General features: G+C 42.9%; 1 protein-coding gene across 3 annotated transcripts in view; it reads right to left on the minus strand.

Moving 5' to 3' along the window:
* Positions 1 to 24,286, minus strand: part of inpp4b (inositol polyphosphate-4-phosphatase type II B) — a 200,846-nt gene that overhangs the window by 174,382 nt on the left and 2,178 nt on the right. For 2 of the 3 annotated variants that reach the window (XM_035426138.1, XM_035426137.1), the window contains exons 2-3: positions 17,053 to 17,198; positions 15,745 to 15,809 (exon numbers count right to left, since the gene is read on the minus strand). In XM_035426138.1, coding sequence (XP_035282029.1) covers positions 15,745 to 15,809; positions 17,053 to 17,170 — 183 coding nt within the window. In that variant the 5' untranslated portion in view covers positions 17,171 to 17,198. Of the gene's footprint in view, positions 1 to 3,460; positions 3,494 to 15,744; positions 15,810 to 17,052; positions 17,199 to 24,286 lie in introns of those variants that run through there. The other variant, XM_035426139.1, reaches the window with a different exon arrangement.

Here is a 24,286-nt window from a genome sequence, read left to right on the forward strand (position 1 = left end):
TTATTCTTTGTGCATTTGACACTATGTAGAAAGCATTTAAATAGTTTCCCACATTCTCTGTCATCACATCTGTATCGGTCCAATTGTGTTTGATCTTTTAGAAAACATTTGAGAGGATCATGAAAAGAACTTTGGCTTGACAAAACAGTCAAAACTGCTGGTGCTTGTAGTTAAGCTGCATGACTGCACAGCAGGGGCAGTTCTCACAGCTGGCTTAGATGTTTCAGAAGATATGACCATAGGATGATTAGCTCAGTCCACACGACTACTGGGCTGTAAAATAAAAACTTCTGGAGATGCCAGAGAGAAGCGATGTAAAGGAGGAAAATCAAAGGATCTCCAGCTAAGCATGGCAGCGCTTGGGTACCGAATGAAAGAATGAACTTAATCCATCACTGATTAGCAATGCTGGCATGTCTGGAATGACACGGGAAGATGAGTCACATTAACATTGATCAAGTGCCCAGTATTAAGGGATTGTGGGCCCTGTAAAATTTAATTCTGTGTTCTTATTTGTATGATGCCCTCATATCTTTGGTGTGCAATAAAGATTCTGAAAGTGTACATGTAAATGTGGATTTCCATTTTCTTTCCAAAGGAAGTTTTCAGAGAACCCCATATCATCCAAAAACACACTTTAGTAATGGAGATATTCATTAAAGCACTGCTGACAATTCATCAGACTGTTACAACATTGATGAGAAAGACTGTTATTGGGTCAATACTACATCTACATATGTTCAACTCCACTGAGTCCACTGTCCTTATTTTGCTTTGCTGATTGTTATTCTCATTTTGTCCGGCTGCTCGTGTCAATCTGGTCACTGATTTCTGAAAATTTGGAAGGAAATTAAAAGGAAATGACTGTATGAAGGAGGGATCATATTCTCTCATTTTAAAGGTCAAATGATATAAAGTATGTGTTTAATTATAAAAGTAATAGGGTCTCCATAAAATTACATTAGTAAAATTCAAGTAAAATTCTCTCAGCTGAAGCTAGTTAGAACACAGAGGTGAACTTATTTGCTCCCCCAACTCTCTCCACACCACAAGATTTTAGGTGACCAGCCCTATTACAGAGTCAAGGAAAAAGGTAGTTTGCTTTGTAACAGATGTATTCCTAAATTTTACAGCTTAATGATAGGGCAGGATAAAAAAACCTGAGCAGGAAGATAAATTTTTAAATTTCTGGGGGACGAAGGTGCATCGATTTGAAAGTCAGCTGGAAGGAGGAGATGAAAAAACAGACAGAACGGCAGCATGTTTGATCTCGCTGGCACGATGTCTCCTGGTTGTACATCATCCCAGATTTAAGAAGAAAAAAAAGCGGGCCTTGTTGCTGTCCCCCTCCGAGCTGAATCAAGGTTGCTGTCAGGTCCTCAAACCGCAGGCCAGCGCTAATGGAAGCCCGCTGTCCTCCCGGTAAAATTTAATATCTCTCCGGCAAAAGAGGCGAAGAGTTATGATGGAGAAGCTGGAGGAAGTGTGGGAAGTGGAAGAACGCTGGCTTTGATATGTCTGGGCAATTAACCTTTCCCAAGCACTCGTCTGGGCGGCCCGTTTGTTTAAAAGGTGGACTGACCTTTATTTTACATTCTTAACCCACTTCAATCTGCTGTGGCATGCATTGTGTGTGGTATGCATGCGTGCATGGTTGCTTGTTTTCAAGTGAGGGGATTCGATACATTACTTCCCCTTGGAGAGAATGTGTGTGTGTGCGCGTGTGTGTGCATCTGTGCTCGTGTGTGTGTGTGTGCGCATCTGTGCTTGTGTGTGTGTGTGTGTGTGTGTGTGTGTGCGTGTGCGCGCATGTGTGCTCGTGTGTGTGTGCACGCCATGTGCTCTTGTGCACTTCTGGACGCACAGACCCTCTCCCATGTTCAGACTGATGGGAATCCCCAGCAGAGGCTGATGAGATGCCACAGTCACACTCCTGCCTGAATGGCACTTGGCCTCAGAGTATGACTGCCAGCACAATATGCAGGTCTGTGCAATAATTACTCAGATGGGCCATAAAGCAGATTTATGCTTTATCAGTTCTGTCTTTTCTAAATATGAGGCGAGCTCACATTGTTAAGTGTGACATAAATATTTACACACGCTGAAAATGTAATGTCATGGAAATTTGCAAGAATTACACAGGAGAAATGATTAATCCACTGGCAGCATAAGAACACTAACATCTGAAAGCCGCTACCATTATAAAAGGTTATGAAATCCCACCTATATCATAAATCCCAGAGTGGTCATTCTTGTTGAGTCTGCATAAATGCTATTGTTTTAATTTAGTACTCGTGCTTTATTAGAAACATTCCTCAGGGCTGCAGTAATATTCACAAAAGGCCATGTGACTTCCTGTCAAAGCTGTTATCGAGTCATGCCGCTATTGTTCATCATGAACAACAAGCTAAGAAGCGCAACAACTGTGTTTCTGAAATGTCAGTCATGTAGAGAGAGTGTGGAAATCTATACAGAAAGGGAGGCAGGCAGCACTATATAAATACTCGCATTAATAATATATGCGTCACAGCTGAGGAAACCTGCAGAAACAGAGAGAGAGAACCGTTCGAGCCACGCGCACAGTCTCAGTACGAACCACAGGCCAAACCCGTTCAGATGGATGGCATTCATAGATAATCACGTGCAGAACCAGACTGCAGTATCGATTCAATCGTCATTAGCCAAAAAATGTAGTTTATAATTCAATACAAATGAGCGCAGTTTTTCTCAGTTCTGCTGGTTCATAAAAAAGGTTTTATGACTACAGTAAACTTCTGATGAGCCACCCAGCCCCGGGAGGTCAGTACAAAATGTACACAACATGCACCGTTAAACTGACTTCCAGTCCGTCATGACAGATAATGCTGGAAATAAAAGACCATTAGTTATAGGAGCAAAAGCCCAAAAGGCTTTCAGTTTTTCTCCAAAGCAGAATGAAAATGCCCCCCCCCCCCCCCCCGGATCTGTATTTATAGCTGCGGTGTCATTTAAGCAGCTTGTCGCACCCAATACCGGCAGAGGTTGTGCAAAGACAGGTTGCCAGTTCACATAGAAGTAACTTGCCTGAACTTGAGTTTCCATAGTAACCAAATGAACCCAGCAAAAGGATAACAATGAATAGATGGTCTCCACCAAACGCAATCCAAATCAATATTACATCGCATCAATTCTGCAGATGCTCTTATCCAGGATATATCAGAAATATCACACAGGAGATGAAGGGGAATCAAAAACAAACAATGAGGACAGTTACACACCTGAGCTAGAGTGTCATTAAAGCACGGAGTATCGTTTTATTTTATTTAATGTCACGCACTGGCCAGCCCAATGTGAGTGACGCACTTAGGCCTAATCGTTCTTCCTAGTGGTTACTCGCTAACTTGTTTGAGCAAACGTAACGGACCGTAAAGAGGCTGACCTGTTAGCTACGAGAACACTGAAAAACAGGAGTGATACTCACATCCAACTGAGCGGACATGTTCTCAACATTTTTATAGCTCAGCTGTAGCAAAATACTGCAGTAGCTAATTGACCGAGAGTACAAGTGTCCTCGTGTGATCCATTTACTGTACTTGACAACAGCGCTCGGTTAGTCCATGCCCCTAAATGTGTGTGCAATATTTAGCACCTCAAAGCAACAACTAAACCGCTTCCGTATTCTGCTGGAATACATTCATTTCTCCATTTAGGATTTTGTCTCTGATTGGACATAAAGCTCAACAGAACAAAGTTGGACAGATACAAACTGGCTTTTAAGATTCAACTGAACAACAGGCTGGAATCTGTAGCCAAGAAGCGTTTTCCGCACTAAATGTCAGCGACTGAGACGATCAGTAGACCTTTATTTCACCAAAACTCAGGACACAAATCACACCCTCTTACACCCAAGCAGGGGCACCATCAGGGATTTTGGGCCCCATGAAAACATCTCACATTGGGCCCCACCACCCCACCACCCCCACCCCTGTTATATTTTTTGAGGGCCCCTGTCAGTCAGGGCCCTTGAAACTGTCCTAACCCCGCCCCCCCACCCCCCCACCCCCCACCCCCCCCTTACAGTACCCTGCTTCCAAAACTATTCCCATGGAACCTCAGTGTGTGAGTGACGTACTTGTAGCTGAACTCTCTCACAATCAAACGCCTTTGGGCTGATGTTAACAGCACTCAGCTCTACTTCAGACGGCGTGAAAAATCTTTTTCCGGAGGAGTCCAGCTCCCTCGAGCTCCAGGCATCCATAAACAGGCTGTTGTGACATTACTGATTTTTCATTTGTACCAAACAAGTCCCGAAACACTACCCCCCCCCCCCCCCCCCCACACTCCTGCGCTGCTCTTAACAAGAACGCACGCAGCCGCACATTCAGATCGAACCGCACAGACATCGCGCTCCGGGTTCTTTCTTCCTTCTCGGTGCACATCGTCAACACTTTCTCAAAATCCCAGAGTCACATGCCTGAGGAAGGCCCCCGAGGAGACGCGCTGAAATTGCGCACGCATGTAACTGCTGTCGCACCGACGAGGCGCACTGTGTGTGTGCACGTCTGTTCAGCGGTGATAAAAAAAAAAAAACAAGCTTCGCATTCTCCGCAAAATGAGAAGCCTGGTTCTGTTCAACTTGCAGACGCACTCTAACGCTCTTACAGACTGTCAGATAAGACGCACTTCGCTCTGCAGCACGCGCTACGAGCTCGCGATCGGCAGAGCCATTCGCCACGCTTAAGCCCGGGATCTTCAGAGAAAAATATCTAATTAAGCCCCTCAACGGAAACCTGAAGTGCGCTCTCTGCTAGTTCAGCTGTTATCTGTCACCTTGTCATGCTAACTGTAATACCTCCAGACTGTAAAGTGAATGAGTTTAAAAGCTTATTTCTCAGATAGAGCGAAGAGCACAAACATGCAGCATGGAAACAGCCTCTCTGTTCTTCACCAGTCCGGTGCAGCTGTTAATCTGCAACACACCACTGCGTCCCTTTCTCTGTACTCACATTTCACAACATTTTCTGACTCTATATTGATGATCAAAGAATAATTACATACAGCAGTCCTGCAACAGATTCCCGTGGCATAAAGCTCCAGTGAACAGGGTAACATGTTGGTCTCTGCAGAAAGCAGTGCTGGGAATCTCAAGGCAGCCTGAGGCGCTTATGAACAGACAGCTGCTCATTACCGTATAATCACCAATCAGCGAGAAGACCGAACAGGACCCTCGATATGAAGAGGCTCAGGACAGCCGTGGCCGCAGGACTGTGGTGCAATGCATGATGGGAGTTTTCCAGGGAGGAGAGTCACGCTGGAGCAGACAGAAGCAGGCCAGCCAGACGCACAGACTCAGCTGCTGACCCACCTGCTCATTTTCATGAGATGAATTTCAAGCAGCTCGCTCCTCTACACCCCCCACTGCCCCCACCCCCCGCTCCCCTCTACACCCCCCACTGCCCCCACCCCCCACCTCTGCAAGATGCTCTCATCAATCCTTCTCACGTGTGTACAACCTCCCTCTCTCCCTCCTTCTCTCTCTCATTCCGTCTCTCACATTCTCTCTCTCCCTCTCTCCTCTCTGCCCTCTTTCTCTCTCTCCTTCTCATTCTCTCTCTCATTCCCTCTCCTCTCTCTCCCTCTCTCTCTTTACCTCCAAGCTGCTTCCACTGAACTTTATTGGTATTTTTTCCATTTCCAGCACTGTCCTACAGACAAATTTCACACATTCTGTTGGTCCCAGATCACCTTGGACTGAAATTGTCAAATGATGAAGTAAATAAAATATAAAAGTAGCATTATACCCAAGTAGAATTAATTCATCATCATTATAGAATTCTTATAAACAGCTTTGATTTCAGCATTTTCTATACACCTGTTCTCCCATATGTCTAAAGATGCAGAAACACGCACGCACACACACACACACATTCCAAGGGTAAGTAATGCATCAAATCCCTCACCTGAATTGTTTTTGAGCAAAGTAATTTGTTTTTCTGTCCTACACTTTAACATTATAGATATGACAAAGAACATTTTTTTTCTTCTCCACAATCCGAAAGTTAAAATCATCTCAGAGCATATCTATCAAAAAGACACCTAGACAAATAAACAGAAACCAAGCTCACATTAATCACTTCAGTTTCACACCTGCAATCTGCCTCCACTGACCAAGGCGACAATGCCCCGGAGACAGCATTGTGTCGGATTTCCATCATGTGACATCAAGTGCAATGTTAGTAACAATGTACACTAATTGTGGGCTTATCATAGCTGTGTGAGTCAGTCAGCACACATTAATCATAGCACACTTAATTTATAAAACACGTTAAAGAATCACAATAACTCATTAAAGCACAGCACAGACTGTGAGACTATGAGGGGGAAGTAGCCTAATCATATGACCCACCTTTTCCCTGCAACCCCCCCCCCCCCATCAACCGCAAAACTAAACACATAAAAAATACACACTCACAGTCTGAAGCAGAGTGAATCACACGCACACTGCAATGTAGACCAAACATCTGGCCGTTAGAAACTGAACAAATGGAGCAGATCCTGGTGTAAAGTCCTAACTGGCCCGGTAGTTTTGAGGTACTCTGAAGTAAATTGGCTATTTGCTTTGCCTCAGTGAACACCAGCGCAGTGGCAGCAGATTATTTAAAAACTGCACAGCGCTTCAGTTTCACAGAGGAAGCACTATGTAGGTGGAAATAGTTTCACAGGATCCACATATTTAGCAATGGCCTTTCATTAAGGTGATCCCTCCCAAATCCTTGTTAGAAACCGCTACTGCAATTTAAGAAAAGTTAACTCACAACAGGAAAAAATGTTTAATGTTAACACTAAAGTTCTCCAGAAAGTATTTTAAGAAAAGCAGTGCGCTATTAAATGCCCCCCAGCTCAGAATGCACCCATTCTCCTCTCTTTGAAGTAACTCCTGGGAAAATTAGATTAAGCAAGCCGACATGACATTTAAATGCTATCTCCTCTCTTAGACCCTCAGATGCTCTTACACAAAATGATTTAAATTATCTAAATTGCCTTTGATATGCTTTTAATTTTTAATTTCACTGTTTAATATTGCGAGGGCTACATATGCACAATTTGAATTCCTGCAGTTTGGGCCGGGTGCTACAGTTTGAAAGGGAACTGAGAGAGTCTTGGTTTAAATGATTTAGAGGCAGTTTGTAATGAGGCATATCCCGGCTGTGCTTTTGAGCGTCTTCATTCCTCTACAGTCTTCATTGTCACGCACAGAAAGAATGATACTTAATAGCTTAGCTGTATCAAACGTTCAAATAGTTTGTTTTCTTTTCTTGGCAATTTTGTCAGGCTTATTTATTAAACATGCTTAAAAAAATCTTAAGCCTTGTAGTTCCATTGTGCACTTGGAATTTAATAGGCTTATCTCAATTATAGAAACCAGACTTGGGCTTTACTTCAACTGGTAGCTAAAAACTCAAATGGAAGTACATTCATGTTTGTGCATGAAGGTACCTAGTTCATTTATATATTTTTTTTACAACAAATGCCATCAAGTAATGCATGATTCTTGTTTAAATGAACACACCTGAGAATCATTTAAAACCAAAGTGGGTTCTGGACGGCTGCCAAACGAAGGCCCGGTCCCGGTCTCGCCCGTGTGCGGTCCAACAGCGGCGAGTGACGTCCCGAACGTGGACGAGGTGTGGTCACGAGACAGCCGCTTTAAAACTGAGACCTGTCACGGACAGGAGTTACAACAAACAAATAAAAATATTTCTCAAAACTAACCGAAAACTTCATTTCACTTAGAGTTCCCTCTTTACAGGAACTTGGTGGCATCAGGCCTCAAACGGCCATGACAGCCGAAAGGCAGGCCGGGACACAGACTCCTCAGTCTGAAGGGCACACAGAACCCCCCAGACCTGTCACAGAGCTGCACATTCAGCTGACAGCACAGCGCTCTCTCCATCGATAAGGCCTCAGACTCAAGCGCTTTGAAGATTCTCTGCAACCACCATGAAAAGGAACCGCGCCCCGTCTGACGGGCTGTGATTGGACGTCGCCTGAAAGGAATGAAGGATTCGGTAGAAATACAAACCCCTGGGAACGACTTTGATTGGACACACTACTCATAAAAGACCTATTCTGTACAACACATCTGACCAAAGAAGTTCCCCAAAATGTAGTTCATACATAATGCCCTTTCACAGAGACCACCAAGAGTCAATGTAGATAGATACATATGCTAATTGTCAGCGGTTATATCAAGCATTGTTAAAGATTGCCTGAAAATCTCCTTATGCCTATTAAACACATACAGTATATGCCTCAGCAATGGCCCTTGGGTTTATTATATTTCAAACTATCAATTTATCCATTCGTCATAATCTGTCATGTTTTAGTAATAAAACACAATAAACTGAAAATGACGGTAAAATGTTTGGTTTTATGACTTCTTACCAAAACATCCCTGGAATGTTTGAACAGCCATTTATCAGACCGGTCTGAAGGAGCGAAACAAACGAGAAACGGCAGGAACGATTCCTGAGGAGAAACTAATCGGGACGGTGCCAGACACCTCCATTTTCCAGCTGGCCCGAGGACCGGGCCGAAGTGCTCTGATGAGAGACTTCAGGAGCCATTACAGCCTGGCTCGGCACCGCTAAATGGATGCAAGCCGTCTGGAGGCAGCCAAACCACACACAGCGCTAGCACTCCTCACTCAACCCTCATTTCTAGGTGCCGTCTTCCTGAGAAATTGAAAAGCGAAGAGCAAACATTTTCCGCCCGACACGACCTCATCCCTCGCCGCGGAGATGAAGGTTCGGCTTCGCAGGGAGACGACTGAACACCCGCACGGCCATTACTGCTCCTACAGCTCTGCATCGCAGCCAATTAGCGCTCGAGTGCGGCTTGTTTGGTCTAAAAGCGAACGTTGAAGCCACTTCAACAGCAATTTATCTTTCTGCGGTAACAAAACCACCTTTGCAAGGATGAAGAAGTCTTTACCTGCCCATGAGACGCATAACCTTACTACAGAACAACAGAGGGCAAATAGCTGGAACACATCCAAATGAAACTGCTGGTCTACCAATCAGAAGGCTATAAAATGGGGATTCCTCAAGGATTATTTGTGGCATTTCATACTTTTAAAACTAAAGTACACAAACTCGGATAAAATGTTGGGCTATAGGACTACAAGCTGCCATCTACAATAGAACATAGATAGTCCAGTTGCCTGTGGCTTGTACCCCAGCACCTTATAGGGGGGTCTACACTGTAAAATTTAAAGTACACCAGAATATACAGGGTTTGCTCTTTTTCTTTTTGAGCCATTTCATATGTGGCAATAAACCAATGTGGAAATGAATGTTGTAGATGCTGAAGACAAAATTCAGACAGGGTTGAAGGTCAAAGTGTAAAAAGAAGACAACATAATGGAATTTATTCCAAAGTCAGTCTTATTCATAACATACTGAATATTTTCAGTGTTTTCTCTATGACCTGAAGTACTCGGAATGGAAAAGGCCTAATTTTTTGATGATCAATTCATGAAATTGTTTGACATGCCGTACAGTAGACATACGAGTCAACTCCACAGGATGACTCCACTATCAATATTTTATAGAGCTCCCCTGTAGAATAAGATGGATTTCAGGGGACCATATTCTGTGAATTCTGCCAACTGAATTCCTGTCATTTCCCTTCCCTTCTCTTTTTATATTGATCCAATCTATTTCATAGGAATTTGTTGTTGTTTATTGATATATTAGAAAACACTAGTATCTTTGTGTGCTATGTTTGTAATGCTAGATATTTGACATGTTTTGCAAGTTTGGATAAGTTAGGTGGTGCAAACCTAGAATACAAACCAGGCTTTATATAGAAATACATAGGCTTGCTTCCCGCTTCAGTACGAGAGCATGATGGGCATAATGTACTCTGTACAGACGTACCCCCAGCGCAGAGAACCCTGGACTGTGCACTTCTGCTGGGACGTGACCAGCCCTGAGCCAGCCACAGTAACACACACATGAGGAGAAGGTGAACTTTGAGCACCTCCGTTTAAAACTGCAGTAATTAATTATCGGTGATGTGGTCAGATGCATCCATCTTGAAAGCAGAAAACCATATATATGTATTTGCCAAAAGCCTCATGATAATGGCCTTTATGCTGTATGATTAAAAATGTTTCAGATCCAAGTAACGGTCAACATAAATCACACTGACATAGACAAGTGATCAAAGGGAGTTCAGCGACCACAGAAATCCCAATATAACCCCCTCAGAAAAAGCACATATACAGCGCAGACGATAAATTATCCACTTTGTACTCCATCGTCACCGGGTTATAAATCAAATAAACTAGCAAATTAGGTTTTTTTTATACTCATTTGCATGCGCAGTGCTGATTTTACCTCGTCACCACCACAGACTGTTCCATTAAACTGAATCTCGCCACGAACGTCAACATTTCCCATCAACGCGGTGCGCAGAAGAAAGTGCAAGAGCGGCATTAATGAGTAAATACTCTGCATTACTCATCCGCAGAGCGGACGGCCATAGCTCATCTTATACATTATCCAGCTAAACAGCTGCTTATTTACCAAAGCCAGGCAGGGAAAGCTCACTGCTCAGGGTCCTCCCAAATGTGAACCCCCCCCCCCAAAAAAAAAAGAAACCTCACAAGTCACAAGTGCAGAGTCCTGACCCTGTCTGAGCAGCTCTGGCCTGTGGGGCAACAGGCTCCGGGCAGCTTGCAAAGGAACAGTTTAAAGGCGATGCAAGTCCTCCCCAGAGTCTGCTTCTGTTTATTTACTCCTCTGTACTTTTTTAATGTGCACTTCTGTTGGACTTGCTAATCTGTGCAGTGAAAAAGCACTGACAGGCCACATCTCTGCAGGGGGAAAAATAATGAGCAAATTTTCATGAATTCTGCTGAAGGTATTTTATGAGCTTCTTTCCATCGAAAGAAACAACTGCCAAACAGTTAAGACACTAAAACACTCTTCATCCCGGATTATGAACGTATTGTGGTGGTTTAAGCGTATAATAAATGATCAGACTCCACTTAATTTACCGCCGAATTTCAAACAGACGACGTGCATTTCGACAAGAGGTGCTTTTCTTCCATGTCTGAGGAGTTAAACAAAATTTGACAGGTATCGTATGACATGCTGCAAAGATGACAGCGATCAACTCCGAGGACAGTCTGACAGCACAGATGAAACTTTTTGAATGACGTGACTATTTCCTCATCCAATTTTTAATTGCATGCTGGCTAGCCTTTTCAGATTATACAGAATCGAGATGCTCCCACAGACGGCTAAAATCAAAAGCACATCTAAAATACAGGAGCCAAACGGAAGCCTTAACAAAAGCGCACAGTATATACTTAATTCGCCTGATTGGCTGAGATCTCCAGGGGGCCAATCACAAAACAACAGGCTCTTCCAGCGACTGCCATTTTCTCAGGAAACGCAACGGGACGTCATTTTACTTTATAGCCGACCAGCCACATTCAATGATGATCACTAATCATCTAAATGTTAGTGCACATTTGCAAAATAAAACCTCCAGAACACTTCAATGTGCAGTAGACACCGACATGAATTATTCAGCACACAGACACACGTAAACACACACGCACATGCACGTAAACACAAACACGTAAACACACATGCACAAACACACACACACAGCTCGCTTTAAAAGTGTCATACATCACTGAATGGGAGGGCAATGCTGTGTCCAGCTCATTAGCCTTCAACACGACTTCCTTGATTCAGAATCAGCCAATCGACAAGGAAACTCCCCTACAGGGAAATATGCCTTGTACACGCAGTGACACCATTATTATCCTGACAAATACGATATATATATTATACAGACAAGCACAAATTTCTCACCTGTGTCTGTGCTCTCATTATGGATTTTAGCCTGGACTGATTTACAACATCTGAGACACAGCCTATAGTATTCTACCTGGAAATACACTGCATCGCAAAGAATAGGGTTTGGGCAGAGATCTCCTTTGAGGTTGTGTTGGACATAAAAATACAGGGGTTAGCAGTGATAAATGTGATGTGTGAGGAGAAATAAGGTCATACACAATATGAGAGAGGGAGGGAGAGAGAGAGGGGAAGAGGGAGAGAGAGCGAGGAAGAGGGAGTGGGAGGGAGAGGGGGGAAGGATGAGAGAGACGGGGGAAGGGGGAGAAGGAGAGAGAGGAGTGGGAGAGAAAGAGAGGGAGAAAGAGAAGGGAGAAAGAGATAGAAAACTCTGGGGTGAAGACCATAGGAACAGTCCTGACTGCAGCATATGAGCATTAATTATGACCAGCAACAGATGTACCCGCATGAAAAAAAAAAAAATTTAAACAAAGATGTCCACAGCTGAAGCGGCAGAACAGCTGGAGGGAGATATCTCCTAGTCAAACAAAACCCGCTTAAGCGCTTCACATCTGGCTTGTTTGGACACGTTAATTAGCATCAGAACCAGCTTTGTGGCTCACTTTACATCACATGGATCAACGTGAAAATACACCTGCTTTAGGAAAAACACGCATCCGAGTGCATAGCAGAATTTGGGCTGCGTTTACTTATTTTTAAAGGCTTTGCATAGCATTGAAACAACAAACATTTGTTATGTCAGTATTCCTTAACTTAATTTCAGCACAAGACTGAAAATAGTTGCAAAACTTAAAGCTTGTTTTTTTTTCTCCAATAGACATTTGACAGCAGTATTATGATGACATTTTAATTCCGACTATTTACTGCATTTACTAATGCAAAGTGAGAACTGTTCGAGTCATTCGATGTCACACGGATATTCATACTGATCTCCGCTAATTAACTGGAGTAATTACTTGGAATGCACTGCGTATGTTCCTTCAGTTTTTTCACAATATTGCATCATCTGATGGTTATGAGAGTGAATCCATGACTGGTGCAATCCTTCAAATAAATTGCTGAAACTCACAGGAATAGTCATGCTTTTGAACATTTTTTAGTCGCAGACAGTGCGCTGAATAGGGATCCACCATGCCGGGAAACGTTCTGGATTATTAGGCCTCATCCACACCACATTACGTCCTCAGCTGCTCTGTTCTGCAGAATGAAGGATGTGACAGAGTCTGGAGCGGCTGAAAGTCACACAGCTAATTACTACAGCAAATCCAGATGTCTTCACAAATGAGAAATTAATATGATCATATGAAATCTTTTCTCTGGATGAAAGGAAACTAACGCCAAAGTTTTACCGTTTAAGTTATATTTAAAGGGACAACTCAGTATACATAAATATGAAGAAATATCAGCAAAAAACATTCAGGCTAAACTGATACTTTGATCCATGAACTTTGAGTTTTCCACAGTTATTCTTTCAGTGAGGCTGCTGTACCCATATAGCAGCTATTTAGAGAAAACTCTCCTGAAAGGTTACAAAGCAAGTTCTTAAGACAAAAACACCTGCAGCCTTTAAATGTCCGCTATCGCCCTGTCACAGCACCTGAAGCCCTACTGCATTACGGAGACAGAGGAATAAACAGACAATCCTTAAATAAAGGATTTGCTGCGGTTCAATCCTTTGATGTTCGCGCGTACAAGTGCAGTAAGGTACGGGAACGTCTGGGAGGGGCAGCCATTCGAGCATAAAAACAGCTCAGTTCAGGATTCAATCCCGCAGCTCCTGTCGGCTCTGCCGCTGAAAGGATGTGGCACTTCACCGTGGCGGTTTCCTCATTTCACGGGCCTCCCCAGAGTGAGGCTTCACTCAGAGGAACAGAAACGCTTCCGCAGGCCGAACCGAAGACAGGACCACAGGGCTCACCAGGGCCGGCCAGCTCTTATGTGCAATAAGCCAGGCCCTGACTGCACTGACAGGGACGCGAGACGTGCGATCACAGCATCCAGAGTGAGAATATACTGCAGATATTTCAGCTCTCACCATAGTACTGCACATATAACACCTTCCAGAGCTTCACCTGAATGCCTAAATGTAAATGCATTTTAACATACATGTGATGTGTTGTATCAGTAAAGACAACTCCAGGTCACATTCATTAACAGCAAAATCAAGATGATCGCACGCACCAGCACACCACACCATCACATTACCGTTAACAGTAAGGCAGAGTACCGCTCAGCTTCAGTCCCACAGGTACCCAATCAGGACAAGAGCAGGTGTACAAATGAGAAGCCAAAAAGGGGGTGCTTCTGGGGTCCCCCCCGAGCGGCTGCTGTGTGCGCTCATAGCCACGGCCAGCCCGATAGCACGCTAACGCTAACGTGGGACCGAAGCCTCTCCAGAGGGCCTGTTCACCGCCAGCACAATCCTCTGCGTTACATTTCACGCTCCTAATTCAAGCGCCATCCAATCGCAGCGCAATTAATTACAGATGGCCGTCAGTCAGCTGTGAAGAATACACAGTGCCCCTGATACACGTGGAATAAGAGTAAATTATGTGCCGTTTCCCAACGGGCCCAGAGAGAAGGAAGAAGAGGGGCAGAGGCACACGCGACAGCAGATTTACAGCCTTCATCTGCTCATCCGTCTCACCTGGAAACACAGAGAGCACAAGATCTGCTCTCTCCAGGGCAGTCTATCTGCATTCAAAGCCTATCTGCACCACATTTACACAGCAACACTATAAATTGGAAATTGGATAACAGCCATACTTGTACACAAATGCAGCAGCTACACTTTTATTAGCTTGGTTGCTCACACCATAGTTAGTTTGCGCAAAGGCAACATCTATGTATGAAAGTCACCACGTGACAGTCACTGCAAATGCAGTACATTTCAGACGTTAGTGTGTGTGCTTCTCATTGAAACCACTCACATATGAGTCAGGTATACCTGCAAAGCACTAATACATGTGTATGGAATATTGATCATATGATCTGCCAGTTTTCTGTAAACGTTACTGCAAGATGAGCTGGTTTCCAGACAGAGTCGGGCATCTCAGAGAGCCTCATCCACCTCATCCCTTCATTCAGGTTACAGACGGACATTTGGCTGCAGAATTAGCACAGCTGGGATTTCTGTCTCTGTGACAGGTGCACCTGTCACTCAATCAGTGTGACTGCAGGATGGACGGTCCCAAAACAATTATAATAAATCCACACAGTAAGAGGCCATTTCACTGACTCACTGCACCCTGAACTGGACCAACTTGGACCACCACTCACTCTCTCCATAAATTACATTTGATTGGACCCTGTATGAATGATGTAATACAGTAGCTTTAAAGCTGGGATAATCACACAGAATGTACAACAGGCAGTGAAAATGGCCAATAATAACATTACCTGCTTTTGCCTGGACTAAAATCCATTGAATGAAATACAATGATGAAAAAATACATTTGTAAATGCATCTGAATTTTAGGCCCAGTCTATTCCAGCCGGTGAAATACTATGGCACTTTCCACTACAATACCCAGAAGGCACGCTGTTTTAAAGGAAATCAAAGCCCTGAAGTGACATCAGCTCTACTCACAACGCACCAGAAGGCCAAAGTGAAAATGTTTCCACACAATTTTCCATAAAATGAGATTCATTCAGCACCCACAGAGCGGAGATTTGTTCAGGAGCACTTTTATATGTCACTGCGCTACTGAGAGCAACATAAACACAAGAAGGTCCCTCCAGCATGAAGCCTCGTACCTCATATTCAATATTTTGCCTTATTTATGAGACAGAAAGCTAACAAACAAAACAGAAACACAGTTTGAAATGCAAAAAAAAAAAAACCCAAAACCCATAAATAACATCTTACCTGACCGGGCTTTTTCATCAGAAAGAGCAGATTTCCTCTCAGCCGACACCATCTCTCTTTAGCGTCTGGAGCGGGCGGGAGGGAGGAAACAGAAACGTCTCAGAAGCAAAGCCACTGAATTTGTTTTTGGGGTTTTTTTTGTGTGTGTTTATTTCAGAACACTGAGTCAGGAGCTCTAGCCTGGGTTTATGGAAACACTGCAGGAGAGAAAGGCACGTTGCTTTTAAAGGTCAAAGGAGGGAGGAGGAGAAAAAAAATCATTAGAGATTTCAGCTCTATGGCCAGCAGCTACGGGCAGCTAAACGTCAGATCACTTCCCAGAATGTTCCGGATTCCCCGCAGCCCCGAGATGTGGAGACTGCAGAACTAAACGCACTTTACTCCCATTGGCTCCCCCCCCACCCCCCGCTGAGAGGGGCAAACAGGCTCGTATGTGGGGAGGGAAAGGGGAAGCACTTTAAATCTGTGGGGAAAAGGGACAGGTAAAACCTCCAATATTACTCCTCTGAGAAACCCCCATCAGCTTTCCATCAGGGGTCATTTTCAAATACCATAACTTCGACTATTATGATATTACGAAAGTATCTGGCATCACGTCAGGACTGAGGACCAGATTACCTCAGATTGTGTGATCATGTGTGAGACATACGCCACACTAAAGGCTTTTAAATATATTTTGCAGAATTAATGGAATAGGCATAAATAAATATACATCATTTGAAAAATTAGTAAAATCCAATTATCAGAGGTCAGAGAAATTATCCAGGGAAACAGCCCCCACTTTGGGTGGCATTTATTCAGGTAAAGAGGTGGAAAAGCCAGGTTCAGAAGGTGAACATCCTCCCCAGTATTTTGTTCCAATCATCTGGATTAGTCAATTAGCGCAATTCTTTAGCCAGGAGGTAGAACTATTTTGCAAAATCAGGTAAGTGATTTTATGGGTGGAAGAAACACACGGCAGTACTTCTACTTTCTGACCCCTGGACTTTCCACCTCTACTCAGTTGAACGCAAATATGCATTTTAATTTTTCACTTTTTGATTGTTACTTGATTTTTTATTTTTTTTATTTTAAAGAGCGTGCACCCTTTGTCTGAGCAGAAGAAGACATGGCCAACAGCCATGAACAGCACCGGACAGCAGATCCAGCTGCTTACTCTGGACCACTGAACACTCTCATTGCATTCAACACCGTGACCGGTCTGCTGTCGAAAACATTTTTCCACCGTTCATCCATTGTCCCGAGCGATTGCTCTTCCTCCTCTCAATAAGCACCCAGCCTGCGGAATTATCCGGCAAAGTGCCGTACCTTCAGGGTTCCCTGCATCGCCCGGGGCCAGCCGATTCGCCCAGAGCCTCCCCTCTCTGTCATAGCTTCCGGAAGGTCCTCCAGACAGGAAGGCAAGCTGAGCTGCATTGAATTTCATCCTCCTCTTCTCCGAATTATGCAGAGCTCTGCTCAAACACACAAAACACTCAGAAACAAGGTCAGAAACAAATGCACCCACAGCCTGTGGTTGAATGTCCACTTTAAACTCATAACACACACACACAGGCGTGCATGAAAGGGTCTGAAGCAGGGCTTATTCACCTTATTTTGGAGGATATATCACGTTTTGGAGAAGTGCTTACGCTCAGCTGTATTGGAAAGTTCATAAAACAACTGCCAATACCAAACAAACACAGTACAAGCAGAAAAAACATATAAGCAACAAATTACAGGTAAAAACACATCTAACCATCCTGCAATCATGCTTTAGATATGGAAAGACTGCTCAACTGAACCCACAGCTTATGAAACATCTGCTTTATCAAGAGAACGCGGCAAACCAAGTGGGTTCTGTGCAGCTGCACTGACAATCAGTGATCCAGCGATACGTTTCCCTGTTTCTACAGATCCAGCGATACGTTTCCCCATTTCTACAGACGAGCAGCGATACGTTTCCCCATTTCTACAGACGAGCAGCGATACGTTTCCCCGTCTCTACAGACGAGCAGTGATCCAGCGATACGTTTCCCCGTCTCTACAGACGAGCAGTGATCCAGTGATACGTTTCCCCGTCTCAGCGTGGCGGCACGCTTTAGTGGCAGGAAAAGGGCGAGCACCGTTGGGCCGAATGACCCGCTCTCGTCATTACAGCACGGTAGGTTATGTTAGCCGCAAAAATAGATTGTCAGCCATTCAAAGACTACATTCAGAGAGAACCACAGCTAACTTGAATTGTCCATTATGGAACAGGTTACGCAACTGCGTTCCATAAGACTTTTAACATTCATTCTTGAATGAATTCTGGAAGACACTCAGTACTAATGCAGTTTGATGGTTAAGGGCTAGAGAGGTTTTTAAAAAAAAAAGATGCAGGTGTACCTGTATTCATGAGAAATCTGAAATGTTAGAATTAGATTCTGCTAACGAGATGTCCGAGGGATTCACAATAACACGGCCTTTCCACATTCATTAAGTCTCTGTGACTGTGCTGGGCGCTTAACTATACTGGAGAATAAATGTTTTTAGACCCTCCAAATGGTAGGCTACATCCAGTAGACAGTGCCACACTGTCATGTTACATTGCGTGGTCTTGGTTAGCTTCGTCTCGCAATCAATCTTGCATACAAGGCTGCACATTAACGCTTGGCTTGGTTATCTCCCACCTTATAGTGAAGTCATCTGGGTCACGATGCATAGAGCTGCAGCAGAGTAATCCCGCACAAATCAGCCTAATAGTCCTCTTCAATTACCACCTCTATTTCTCAATGTCCCATTTCCTCCTAAATTAAATGCAGCTGGAACTAATGTCAGACATCTGAGGAGAAAGGCCTGTAGAGCATTCTGGTGACGTGCGACTAAACTACTGAAGAACGCCAGCAGAGAGCAGGAATCAGTCAACATCATGAGAATATCCACCGTGTTTCGTTTTTCATCTGCATTGGGATTACATGCCTCCATATCTGGCCCCGATGCTCAGGTCTGCTGCAGCAGTCCTATTATTGGAGATCTGAAGTGTGTTATTCCTAATTGATTACCATATGCAGTAGATGTAGCATATACTCTGACCTCAGGTTTAGCCTTGCTGCTCACACTGAGCCAATCGGCACAGGTTGGCCAGGTCGATGAGAGACCCCAGCACTCAAGTGCTAGAATAGAGGTGAGGTTTCAGTGGGAAAACTAAACCAGCAGGACACTGCTGGAGAGAAACTCAGGATAAGGTTTCCACCCGAGAGATCAATCAGTGTCAATGCACACAAAACAACTTCATCCAGACGCACAGCCAGCTGCCCCACGAGGTAAAACAGGTACCCCTCCAGCTGCCCCATGGGGTAAAACAGGTACCCCTCCAGCTGCCCCATGGGGTAAAACAGGTACCCCTCCAGCTGCCCCAGAGTTAGGTTCGTAAAAATCTACTTTTTAGTACTTTTTTTATTCTAAAAAAAATAAGCTCTACTACTGAATAAAATTTAATCAAATAATAATGAGAACAAAATTATTACTATTCCAACCTATCTTATTATTAATTGGTAATGTTAATTAACGAATTAATGAGGTGTTCTGGTACCGGCCGAAACCCTCAATCCAACTCTTAGGTAAGACAAAGTCAAAAGAGGAGTCCTGTTTTAGTACACACACACACATCTGAACTACATATTCAAATTAAGATCAAGAGCAATTAAAAAAAAAATCTTTGACCACTGTGGCTCAGAAATGCAAAATGTCTTTTTTATTAAAAAAAGAAAAAGAAAAGAAAAACACCTGCGTAACTGGGCATGCCCAGAACCCGTCGAGCCATGTGATGTCAGCCGCGGCAGAGATCCACATCGTCTGAGGAGCACAGCAGCACAATTCCAAACAGGCCAACTGTATAATTATTTGCTTAGATGAGGACAGAATCCTATTCCTTCCTGACCGGCGACTGAAGTCCTGGAGGAGGAGGGCTGCCTGGCACGGCAGAATCGGTTTTGTCAGCTCACACCGGTGTCTGCGGCACCTCTGGTCCCATATGGATTTCCTGCATTTCAAATGTTTAATCAGATGAAGTGCATCAAGGACTGGAATGAATTTCAGAGCAGGCCCTGCCGCCAGGCTGCCAGTGACGTCTTCCTTTCAGTCTCTCCAGACGGTATTGATTCCTGGGCACGGCTCCACCGGCGCCTGTCACAAACGCTTCGACAGGAAGCAGCCCGCAGAACTGCGGCATCTGAAGGTCTAACCTCCTATCCAATCACTGAATGAAAAAAGCTGCACTAAAACAATACAAAATGCACTTTTTTCTCCCAAATGAAATTACACAATGTTCTCATTTCTTAAAAGGGACATAAGCCGAAATCCTTTTATTTCAAAAAATATTTTAGCTTGTCATAAATATTGATTATATCCCTCAGCTATTTTGTCAGTTGTTTTAGTGAAAATGCACCCCTCCAACAGAGAGCCAACCCAGCACAGCACCAAGAAGGGCAAAGATTTAAGTTTGAAGACAACAGTGTGAACAGCCATGTGGTACTGTGCCTCGTTAATGTACTACAGGAGACAGGGTGACCAGCCCTGAAGGGAAATCACATGTCACTGTCAGCCGTAATATAAACATACATCAATATCAATAGAAACTAAATTATATTTTTTGGCTGTCTAGGTTTTTAGATTATGACACATTCATGTACATGTACAGCACAAAGTAATGTACAAGAGAGCCTGCATGTAACTAAGTCAATTCCTTTTTTTGTTTTTAGTTTGAAATGAAATTGATTTTATTTTTGCCCAAGGGAAAAAAAAAGTGAGAATGTGTAGTTTTATTCTAATGGCTATCCATTCACGAGATTCAGATTTACTGAAAAAAATAAAATAAACATTTGGAAGCCCCTATGCCCTCCCCAAGAGTAATATGTAACAGAAATATGATTTTTTTTTATTTTTTTTTTATTTGTGGACAGGGAATGGATTTTTCTTTTCTCTCTGACCTCAATTAACTCAAAATGCACCACATTGTATTTTTCTCATTCTCAGAGATATTGGCACCTAAACCCTGCTCTACATCTCATGCAACTTTCATGGGTTCTCCATCAGCTGAGACACAGTAGTGCAGAGTCAGGCGAATCCAGCAGTGACTCTCTATACTGCAGGTGCTCAAAATCAAACATGGGGTGTTTGAAACACTTATATATACATATTCAATCAAATACATATGCAATCCAACATTATGTGGTGAATTAATAATTGGATTTATACAGAAATGACCCACAGATATTTTACCTGTAAACATTTCTTTTCCAATTACATTATTTGTGGCACATTAAGTTATCTGACATTCAGTCAGTCATTAAGGAACAATCCAGAAGCAAGAGGCGTTAAATTAAACAAGATATTAAATTATGCCTCATAGTGAAGCCTCCTATGGAAGCTCAGAATGCCAGCTTTAAATGCCACTCCCGCCTGCTTATGACAGCTGTAATTACAGTCAAATTACAGAGCATCTGCTTCTCACTGCACTTCATACACTGTTGTGTTGTTATAACCGGTTTAATTTACTGCGACTGGAAAATAGATGGAAGTACTTATCAAATGTTCGCCATTTACTTTGTAGACATTTACATGCTGCAGTATGAAATTAATTTTTTGTTACATAAGTCTAGGTGTTAAAATGAAATAACAGAAATTAGAAAAGGAATAACAGCATAGAGCGGTTTTACAGGCTGTAATGAGTTGTAGTCTGTAGCTTTTGGATCCTTGCTGAAGCCACTGGTCTCATGTACATTAGAGGCGTCCGCTAAACACATAAATACTAGAATGGACATCATGAGATACAGCACACAACCTTTCCACTGTACAGGACAGCGCAGTCTGATCAGAACTGCAAAACCAAGACTGTCCTCTAAAGAATCAACTACAGAAAGTAATATAGCTAATTAATTTAGGGCACCATGGTTAATAACACAAACCACTGAAATTTCAGTATTGCTCAGTATTATTACAGAATCTCCATAAAAATCCAAGCGATAAGATCCAGCGTCAGCTAAACGGCTCAGAGACGGGTTTGCCAAACCGGCAGGAGACTGGCTGCAGACCGGCTGGATCAGAGACTGGTTTGCCAAACCGGCAGGAGACTGGCTGCAGACCGGCTGGATTCACCGTGGAGATTAGTTTTTGGTCGTGTAACTGCTGCTTGGAGCTATATTTAAATATTCTGCTGATGAAGAGGAGTTAATTTTGCTCCGGACTAGAACTGGGGGTATATTAATGAGCAGTCGCCCCATTTAGAACTTTTACCTTCCCTCCATCCCGGTCTGGGCTGGAATATTGATTGCAAAGATGACATTCTACTGACCCTCACTGCTCATGGGGGACACGTCTGCAGCCACCAGAATTACAGTCTCATAAAATTTCCCATTTTAATTATTTGCCGTAATGTAAATCTTGTGTATCTTCTTTATTTTTATAGATTTTTTTTCCCTGCACAGATGAATTAGGGCCGCACAAATACGTAGATCCATATTCTTTATCATTACACAGCACATAAAGAAACGGCAGCATCACCGTTTTCAGGAACATTCATTTGCAGATTTCACTAACTGCTTTCAGAATGCCAAATTTGAATCTTTGCATTCAAAGGCAGAATGGAAATAAACCAGTCCTAATGTTGAACATCGTTTTTTTAACTATATTTTTTTAAACGAGGAGTTTTACTGTTTACCGAGCGCTGCCAAATAAAACAGCTCTTGATCCTCTACCTCTCCCTTGTTCAGAGAGTGAATGAATGTGTTGTTTATTTTCAGATGAATTGAACCTCGGTGGTAACCAACATTAATTAACGTGAAGTGGAAACAGCCATTCCCAGCCCCTCCCTGTGCAGATTGATCCGCCACCACTTGCTCAGATGCTGAGACTGTAATTTGCTCATTCTGTTCTAAACAACCAGCAGCATCTGCATCTGAGACCAACCACGAATGCTAATGCTAACTTCCATCACCAGTGTGGACCCGTTTTTTTTTGTTGTTTTTTGCCCACTCTGCATCTTTGCAGTGGTCTGTTAAGACTCAAAATGGAGGCGGCTTGATTTAATTGCCCCTTCAGAGCGGTGACATGTTCCCATCAGTCATGTACAGGATGTTATTATAGCTGGTGCGCTCATGCTTGTGTTCCTGTTTATTGTGGTGCTGTTCGTAATTACCTTATTTTCCTCCTCTGGGGCATTTGCATTTTGTCCAGCACCCGGCTGTATGAGAGCAGCGCTCATTAAGAAACCCTCGATAAAGAAAATTATGCTTACGTATACAAAACGCTCTCACTTTGATATTGCTAAAATGGCCTGATGAGTCTTGATGTGATGTCAAAATAATCCCGCAAATGAATTGGCCTCCAGATTGTTCTCCATGGTCGGATGTGCTAGTGCCATTATTTACACAGCATTGGGCGTTCAGAGAACTGACAGTGGAATGAAATGACTTTACTTACTAATAAAGTAAGTCTGAATAACAACACCTGTTGGGCTCTGTGAAATGGTATTTTTAAAATCATAACTTGAGACTAGATGAATAATTCTAATTAGTTATTTGTTCACCATGTAATCACAAATATAAACAAACTATGGTCAAACTTGATTTTAAACCAATTTGACTAGAAGCCACAGAAACATACTGCTGCTTATTGATAATGAAACATACTGATGTGCCTTTTTTGGTATTCTTTGAAGTAATTTTAACAGTTCTTTATAAAAATAATTTTATCAGTCCTATTGCAGGTGGATATTTAAGTTTATACTGAGTTCATCCCATGTCACAGGGCAGAATTACAATTTTAACAAGAGCATGTTTTTTGTGCCACAAGATAGCAGGTGACATCACAACCCCTCTCTAGCCTGCGGGTGACATCACAAGCAGTTGCTGTGTGATTGCTTGCCGCTTTGCTAGTTTGTCAAGCAACAATGCCACCTGCTGTTTTATTTGCAAACTGTATTAAAATTACATACACAAGCAATACATTTTTTGTTAATAAATGAAATTATTTTAAAAATGTGTTTCGAGTTTCCTTTCCCTTTGTCTAATATTACATTTAGTTTAAAGATATGAAACCATTCAGAGTGAGATGTGCAATAATACAGGAAATCTGAAAGTGGGCTATTTCTTTTTCACAGCACTGTACATTAATAACTGCAAAGGAATACATTTGAATTCAACATTTTCTTCCACTCAAATTGATTAACGTTGGCCCAACATTCTTAGCATGCTTGTGGTATAGAGATGAGGCCAGGATTTGCATTAGATCAAATATATGATCAGTGACAGTCTGTAGTTTGGTCAAGATTTACTGCCCTGCACTGGCGTAAGTAGAGCACATGAAACAGGATAAAACCAGGGCCTGCTGACTGTTTTGGGTTCGCTATAAGCCACATGTATTTTTCGAAGGTTAAAATTAGAGACAGCAAAACCTGAGCATGCATGCATGACCTGTCCTGCTTGATTTATCAACATTATTAACATTATTGATCAACATTATTATAGCAATATTTTTCAGTAGCAAAGCAGGACTCAAGCTTTCTATCAAAGAAGAAAGCATT

This window comes from Anguilla anguilla, chromosome 7 (genome assembly GCF_013347855.1).
Source record: "Anguilla anguilla isolate fAngAng1 chromosome 7, fAngAng1.pri, whole genome shotgun sequence".
NCBI lineage: Eukaryota > Metazoa > Chordata > Actinopteri > Anguilliformes > Anguillidae > Anguilla > Anguilla anguilla.